Source organism: Mus caroli, chromosome 15 (genome assembly GCF_900094665.2).
Source record: "Mus caroli chromosome 15, CAROLI_EIJ_v1.1, whole genome shotgun sequence".
Classification (NCBI taxonomy): domain Eukaryota; kingdom Metazoa; phylum Chordata; class Mammalia; order Rodentia; family Muridae; genus Mus; species Mus caroli.
The window spans coordinates 85,173,466-85,181,934 of NC_034584.1; the positions used below are offsets into that span (position 1 = coordinate 85,173,466).

Consider the following 8,469-nt stretch of genomic DNA (forward strand, 5'->3'; position numbering starts at 1 on the left):
CTATAGGTGGAACAACAATATGAACTAACCAGTACCCCCAGAGCTCATGTCTCTAGCTGCATATGTAGCAGAAGATGGCCTAGTTGGCCATCATTGGAATGAGAGGCCCCTTGGTCTTGTAAACTTCATATGCCCCAGTACAGGGGAACACCAGGGCCAAGAAGAGGGAGTAGGTGGGTAAGGGAGCAGGGCAGGGGGAGGGTATAGGGAACTTTCGGGATAGCATTTGAAATGTAAATAAAGAAAATATCTAATAAAAAAAGAAAATAAAAAAATGTAGGCGCTATAGCTCTTGTATTCATGAACTTCCAAATGCCTTGTCTTGGATGGTACATGCTCTTCGGAGAATTCTTTGTCCATCAGAACTTTGCCTTCTCATCCCAAGCCATTCATTCATGTTCCTCCCTACCTAAAATTCTTCCCGACAGCGATAGTATGCAAACCCATATTTATGACCTTCAGGAACATCTTCAAAATAATTCAGCCTCTCTTTCTATAGCTGCTAATACTTCCTTGCGGTCCTCGATTTTTTATTTTATTTTATTTTTTTATTTATTAGCTTGCTCTTGTAACTTAGGATTGCTGTTTCCACAGCACAATCTAACATATCTTGCTTTAAACAGCAGTGGAATTCAGGGTGTCTTTATCAGCCAAGCAAGGGCAAATCATGCCCAAGTAACGAAGTCTCGGATTCCACCGTGATTTACACAAAGCATCCAGCTGAGAGCCCCTCCTCTCTTCACGCTATAACCACAGTACCTGCTCTATGGGGCCACGGCCAACTTTAGAGGAGGATGAGAAAGCGTATGTAAAATTCTGGCGAAAACCTTGGTCTCGAAACTTTGGCTCAGAAATGACACAGATTGCTTCCGCTTTCCTTTACTTGGCCAGAGTAAATCATGTGGATAAGGCTGAATTTAAAAAAAAAGAAAAAAAAATGTTTCCCAGGGAGCAGCAGCAGCTGTTTTTAGCAATAATAAAATCATCACACTTGCCAGGAACTGGAGAGAGCTGTAATGGACGGAATGAAAACAGCCATGTGGTAAATTTCTAGCCGACTTTTCCGGCCCAGGTGTTAACACCAAGGTGGTGCCGGCTGGGGACTTTCTTCCGATGGTGAGCGTGTTTCTACTGTGCATCGCTGTGTGTTCTGGAGGCACACTCTGGTTCAGGTACCACATGGGCGCTCACCTACCACCGCTGCTGCCAGTTTGAAGCCCACACTTACGAAAATGAACAAATAGGAATCCATTTTTCCAGTAGGGCATGGACCATGTGCTCCAAGCCAGACCCCACTGTCACCTTCAGCCATTGTCTTCACTGCCGCCTTTGGGTTTGGGTCATCCGGCGCTTTGCTGAACCAGTTCTTACTGAACCGCAATTCATCACTGTGAACTGATGCTAAGGAAGATATAGCATCCGAGCCCTGTCTGGCTCTCCTTCTTCCAAAACAGACTTACAGATGCCAAATCTTCCCCAGTGAGAAAGAACTCATAAGCTACATTTCAAAGGCAGTGCAAACTGAAGAAGACACTTGAAAATGTTAAAAAAAAAAAAAGAAGAAGCAGATGGGCTGTCTAAAAATGTGATTTTTTTTGGCAAAAATCAGAAAGGTTTTTTGTAATGTGAACATTGCTACTTTAATAAAATATATGAAGTGCTTACTAGAACAACTTATATGAACTAGGAAATTAGATAAATGAACATAGAAATTATTCAGAGATGTTTTGTTTTTTCTCCTTGTTAGTACTTTGCGATACAACGAGTGGAGGACATACTATACATAATTGTTACAATGAAAGGCTCTTATGTTCTTGGTCTTGAATTAATAACTCAAGATATGTGATTTCTGAAATAATTATACATAGATGACAACTAAGTACTAATGATCTAAAAACATAATCTGACATACAATGCACATCCAAGCAGTATAACTTTAAGTAGATCAAGATATTCTATATCAGACACTTTACTTCTCTGCAAAATTTAGGCTAGCAATATTTAATTATGAATTATGCTGTTATTAGGAATATAGCTGGAGGATTTTTATCCCATCTGTGAATGATAACAATTTATTAATCTAATAGACACATATCCATGGATACTATGTTTCATTAATGGTAAGTTTCTTTTTCTAAATTCATAACAGTTGCATCTTTTGAAAACATCGTGTCAAAAGGTCATGATAGGAAACTTGCTTTTCTCCTCAGCAAGCTCTGTACTGTGTGTGGAATTACATCACAACTGCAGGCTCGGAGACGACTTGGCACACAGGGGATGCTCGGAGGAAATGCCGAATGTCTTCCATCAGCTTCTTAAGTATTTTTCTTGTAGTTTGGCTTTATGCAATCCACATTACTTGTTTACATTTTATTAGAACATCCTTTAGCATTTTAAACTCCTAGGTAAACATCATGTATTAATTAATTAAGATTGTATGATTGTCATGTTTTCTTTCACATTCTTCCTCCTTAGGAAATACTTACAAGAAGGAAGCTAGAATGAACTCATTAGAACCCTGCATCCTCTCCTTTGAAACCCCAACTCACTCACTGCAAATCCTCTGAGGTTTTTTTCACCATTGTCCAAAGCATTGAGCATTTTGAATAGGACAGGCCACAGCCATGGAACGTGGAGTCCAAGCACAGACATCCAAGCGCAGACAACACCCATGGGACCTTGGAATCATTAGCCATGTTATCCCAGAGTTCAGCTGATACCTGCTGGGGCATTTCTATCTGGACTCTGAGATCTGAATTTGAGGGATGCTCTCCTCTAGCTAGGCTTGCCCTCACTTAGGATCAACTGTCAGAGAGAGGCTGTGTTTTTATTCCTAGAGATACGCTGCAATATTATTGTGAGGTGAGCTTTGTTTTAAGGGCTATGAGGGCTCTGCACCTTACAGAGACAATGTCATCTTCTCTTCCTCCTCCTGCTCCTGCTCCTCCTCCTCTTCTTTCTTTTTCTTCTTTATTTCTTTCTTCTTTTACGTTGTTATTTTGTTTTGTTTTGTTTTGTTTTATCCTGGAAGCCCCTGGACTGGGGTGCATCCAATTACCAAGTATCAAGTCATGTCAAATCATGCCTTATAAGTATCATTGAATTGTTGTGGTCATACCAGTTCTCATGTTGGTATGCTACCACAAGGTTAGCGGTAGGTATAAACTTTGTTTAGTCGTCTATTCTGATAGAATGCAAGCAAAAACGGACTGACATCTTACTTGGACAAGAATGATGACTAAAAAGCCAGGCGTGGTGGCACATGCCTTTAATCCCATAAAAAAAAAAGAATGATGACTAAAAATGAGGCAGTGAGCAATGAAACAAGAAATTATCAACCCCAGGCAGAAGGCCAAGGAAGAGCCACTAAGGACATCAGTGCACTAGTGTGAGATGCAGGCTTAGTAGTACATTTTGTTCAGGCAGAATGCGGAGCCAACAGGCTGCATGCTATATCAAAGCTTGGCTGTGAGAAAACTCTCTCAGCTGAACGAACACTGTGAAACAATGGACTGCCAAAGAGGGACTCTATCCAGCTATTCTGGTGTTGCTAATTACAGAGCTGAAGCTCTGGGTTACAGGAAACAAATACCAAACCAGTGTGCTAGGAAAGTGTCCCTCATCAATAGTATTTTTAGTTAGCATTGAAATTCCAGAATGGATTATTTATGGTTCTGTGTAGAGAGAGAATTGGGAGGTATGGAGGAGGATATAGAGACACATAGGAATAAATAAGAACCTTTCTATGCATTTATCAGTTAGATAATGATGCTTATTCTAATCTACATAATGTTCCTGACATGTCACACATGCATGCACATGCGCACACACACACAAAGCAGACACACACACACACACACACACACACACACACCTGTTCAGGACATTTCTGCATTATTATAGCTGTCCTCAACTATGACCCTTACATTCCTTAGATACCCTCTACAGAAACACCTTGCTCAATATGGTGTCTACTCTCAGTTTATAGATGGGAGGGGGGTGGTTATAGAAGACCAGATGTCCTAGTGCCAATTAAAGACGTCCATCACGTTCCTAACTAGGTATCTTCCCGGTGCTGAGCGGCAGCTGTTCTTGAAGAAGTGGACTTACTTCTGAATCCGAGGTCTTGCCTGCCTAATAGAAATGACACTTGACAGATGTTCTGAGCTGGTCCTAGATTCCTTTTTCTAGAAAACATATTTAGGGAGCTTCAAGTGCATTATGCACTGAGATCTTTTGAGTGTCAAAATGCCTGTTGTCTGTTGCATGTCTTATCGTTATAAATATTGCTTATGCCTTTTTCTCTTGTCTTGGATGGGATTGTACTCCTAGAGTGTTTATGTGTACAGGGCTTTCTAAGGACTGACAGCTCTGGAATTTGGCACCTTCCTGTGTCTGACATTACTCCTTCTGCTTCTGTCAGTGACCTTCCATCGATTCTTCTTCATACTGGTTCTACTTCTTGTGAGTGTGTATAGCTTTAAACTTTAGCATCTTGTCTTCCATTCTTTTAATAAAAGATTTACAGGCATGTACGCATGTGTGTGTGTGTGTGTGTGTGTGTGTGTGTATCACATGTGTATAGGTATCTATAGAGGCCAGAAGAGGTTGTCAGATCTCTGGGGCTAAAGTTATAGGCATTTGTGAGCTCCCAAGATTGGACCTGAACTTTGAACCCCTGCAGAAGCAGCAAGCGCTCTTAACCCCTAAGCTGTCTTTCCAGCTTCTATGATCTGTTCTTAATTTGAACTTTTGTTTTTAGTTCCGCAACTAAATTTAGAAACAGTGATAAACAGCTCCCTGGTGTTTTTGTGAATTTATTGTAGTTTTGTCAGAAGACACATCTTCATGCTAGTTTCTGGATTTAGTTAGAGTTTACTTGAGTATATATTAGTATACCTGTTTAATTTATTCTTTTTATTAAAGTAACACATCTTCGCATGTGTTCTATGTTGGCTCGGAATGAATGAACTTCTCAGTTAAGCTAACTAACTCTTGTATTAACCTTGGCAAGACGCCCACCCTCTCTGATTTCTGCTGACTTTCTCTTGACTTAGCACTTACATTTTTTTCCACTCAAGTTTCCAACATGTTTGTGGTTGTTGTTTGCTAATGATTCAGAAAACATGTCTTTAAAATTTTTAGTCTAAATATATTTGTCTTTAGACACTGTCTAATTGATTTATTGTGAATCGATTTAAATAGATGTTTAATTTTCCCTCAGATTTCTCTGATTTCTCAAAGCCACAGTTTTATAAATTTCCTTTCTCTTGTCTTTCTGAGCTTGATTTCATAGCTACTTCAGTTAGTAGTTTATCTTTCAAAGAGATTGCACATATTAAGGTTCTATACTATACATTTATTTATCTAGTATTTTATTTTAAGTTTTTCTGTATATGCAAAATTTGCTGGATTATGACAGTGCAACATATAGACACATATATGACATATACCTTAAATATACAACTTTGAGTATAGTATAAAATATATACTTTATTTCTCTGAAGCTTGTTATGTTAAGGTCTCTCTCTCTCTGCTGGTTATTTCAGTTTTATTTGCTCGTTGTTCATACCTACTTGTTTTCTCACTTTTGTCAATTGTCATAGTTCATCTGTGAGGCCTATCCTCCACACAAATCAAGAGTTGTCCTCTGAATGGAGTGACTTGTGCCTATGACACCAACACCTTGACATCTAAGGCAGGAGGATTTGGCAGTCAGCCAGCAAAATTACACACACTGAAACTGTCACAACCCCAGAGAGGTCATGTGTTCTGGATTGTGACAATTTGGTTTTTACTCCTTAGGCTGGATTTTATTTTTATTTATATGAATGTGTATATTTGAGTGCAGGTTTGACCCGATGGATGCAGTGCACATAGAGGCCAGAAGAGGGCTCCAGATCCCATGGAGCTGGAGTTACAGGCAGTGAGGATCTAAGACATGGGTGCTGGGAACTGAGAGCTCAGGTCCTCTGCCTGGGCAGTACATGTCCTTAACAGCAGAACCATCTCTCCAGCCCCGAACTCAATGTTCTAATTATATATTTATTATCATTATCATCATCATTGTTATTTGTGCCTGTGTTGCAGGGTAGGGTGGAGATGCATGCCTCCAGAAGTCAGCTGCTCCATTTGTCTTTACACGGGTACCATGAATCAAAGCCAAGACATCAAGCTTGAGAGGCAAGCACCCTTACTGGGCCTCTTGTTATTATTTTTGATGTGGTTCTACAGATGTCTCTGATTTCGGACCCACCATTAATCTAATCATGCTCTGGAGTCACATGTGGGTATTGTATTGCTGAGTGTCCCGGGTTGATCTTGAACTTCTAGCCTCGGGAGATCTTCCTTCCCCAGCCTCCAAAGTAGCTGGATCTTGCACAAGTACTATTATGCTGGGCTCTATTTGCTTGCTTTTTAATATGTGAGATAGGAAATGGCTTTGCAGCTCAGCATGGCCCTAAATTTGCAAACCCGCTGCCTTGGCTTTCAGAGTCCTAGGATTTCAGGGCATCATTTATTTTAATATTCTCGTTTCTCAAGTAGGATCACAGAAGCCATGTGAAATGGGAGCCTTTATTCTTCCTGTAGTCAGCCTCTGAGGTTTTGTCTTCTCATATTGTTTTTATTTACATGCAAGAATGCATGTGTATGTGTGTGTGTGTGTGTGTGTGTGTCACATGTGTGCAGGCAGAGGCCAGAGGTGTTGTCAGATCCCTGGGTCTGGAGGTATAGGTATTTGTGAGCTTCCAGGATTGGATCTGACCATTGATTCCCTGCCAAAGCAGCGCTTAACCACTTAGCCATCTCTGCAGCCGCTATGATCTGTTGTTCACGTGATCTTTTGTTTTTAGTTTCTCAACTAGATTAGAAAGGGTGGTTGATAAATCCTCAATGTTTTTGTGACTCAGTTGTACTTTGGGCATAGTAGTTCCTAAGTGTGAGGAATAATTATTGTATGTAAGTCTCTTCTTTATATGTTCATGAGAAAGCAACGTGTTTTGTCCCAAACAAAACTGCTGATGGCTTTCAGACAGGCCGCACCCTGGTGGTTAGCAACCTCTCTTCTGATTGTGGATGATTTCTCTGAGTCACCACATCGCCAGGGCACAAATAGTTCCACGACATAATTTAAAGCGATGCTAACTTATGTGCACCTTACAGATAGATGTCTTTCACTTGGGCTCAGAAAATAATAGTTTGGAAATTACAATCTAGAGTGGGAGACACTGTCCTGATGATACTGGAAAATACCTGATTCAACCAAAGATCCAAAGTCCAGGCTGAGGGCAGCTGAGTATTTGCCATGCACATGGGACCGGAGGGCTTTCTTCTGGGCTTTGAAACATGCAGTATTTTTGGACCCCCAGTGCGTGCTGCAAGGCCTCTTCTAGAAGCACATGGAATACAGCCCCATGAACAACATCTTCTCTCACACATTGGATCTAGATTTTAAATTTATTTAACAATTAGTGTGTGTGTGTGTTCACTTCTGTATGGAAGGCACAGGATCCTTGCATGGTTTTCTTCTTCTATCATGGGAGTCCTGGGGATTTGTCTCAGGCAGGCTGTGAGGCTGAGTTGAGGACCTTTGCCCGCTGACTTATCTTGTAGGACTGAAATCTTGATTATGATTTTAAACAAGACATGAAAGTAGAAGAGATCATTAGGGAAGGGGCGGTAACCAGCAGGAAGGGGAGGGGGGAGGCGAGAGAAAGAAGTAAGTGTTAATGCAACCAATCTGTATCGCATATATTCAAGGAAACGTCACAAATTCCACTTCTGATCCAACGAGTATTAAGCAAATTAAATAGCGAGCCTCATTTTGAAACCGAGTGACCTTCTCCCGGCAAGCAGTGACATACCTGCCCCAGGCTGCTTCAGTTGTAGAGGCTTTGTTAACTGGAACACAGGAGGAATCAATGACAGCTGAACCGTTGATCTTGTAGCAGAAACCGCAGTCTGGATCCAGCATACACTCGTTACAGTAACTGAAACAGGAAAAAAGAGTTCAAGTCAGGTTGGCACGGGGCACCTGGTGCTTGCTACCTACAGGTTTCAGCAGTTGCCCCACGGGTCACACTACGTTATCAGCTTTGGCTAAGACAAGTGATGTAAGCAGATCCAGGTGATAGCCGCTGGATGGATGTTCATCTCTCTGCAAAGACGATAGCAACTTTGTAAGCTACTATGTGGTAAGGGGGGGGGGAGCGCGGACAAAGAGCAAGCCCAATAGATGTGCAGTAAACAAAAAACAAAAAACCATTGTCTTCCTAAATCACTGATATTCATTACAGACTGACCTATCTATCTGAATCTAGTCTGGACTACTTCTGGGTTATAATAAAGCATTTATTTCTTATAAGTGTCTTTCTCCTCTTCTCCTTCATGCTACATCTATATTAAAAACTGGAAGCCAGGCGTGGTGGTGCATGCCTTTAATCCCAGCACTCAGGAGGCAGAGGCAGG

General features: G+C 41.1%; 1 protein-coding gene across 1 annotated transcript in view; it reads right to left on the bottom strand.

Annotated features, from left to right (window-relative positions):
- Positions 1 to 8,469, bottom strand: part of Slc2a13 (solute carrier family 2 member 13) — a 305,969-nt gene that overhangs the window by 47,734 nt on the left and 249,766 nt on the right. The window contains exon 7 of the mRNA XM_021183777.2: positions 7,866 to 7,991. Within this exon, the coding sequence (XP_021039436.1) occupies positions 7,866 to 7,991 (126 nt within the window). The remainder of the gene's footprint in view (positions 1 to 7,865; positions 7,992 to 8,469) is intronic.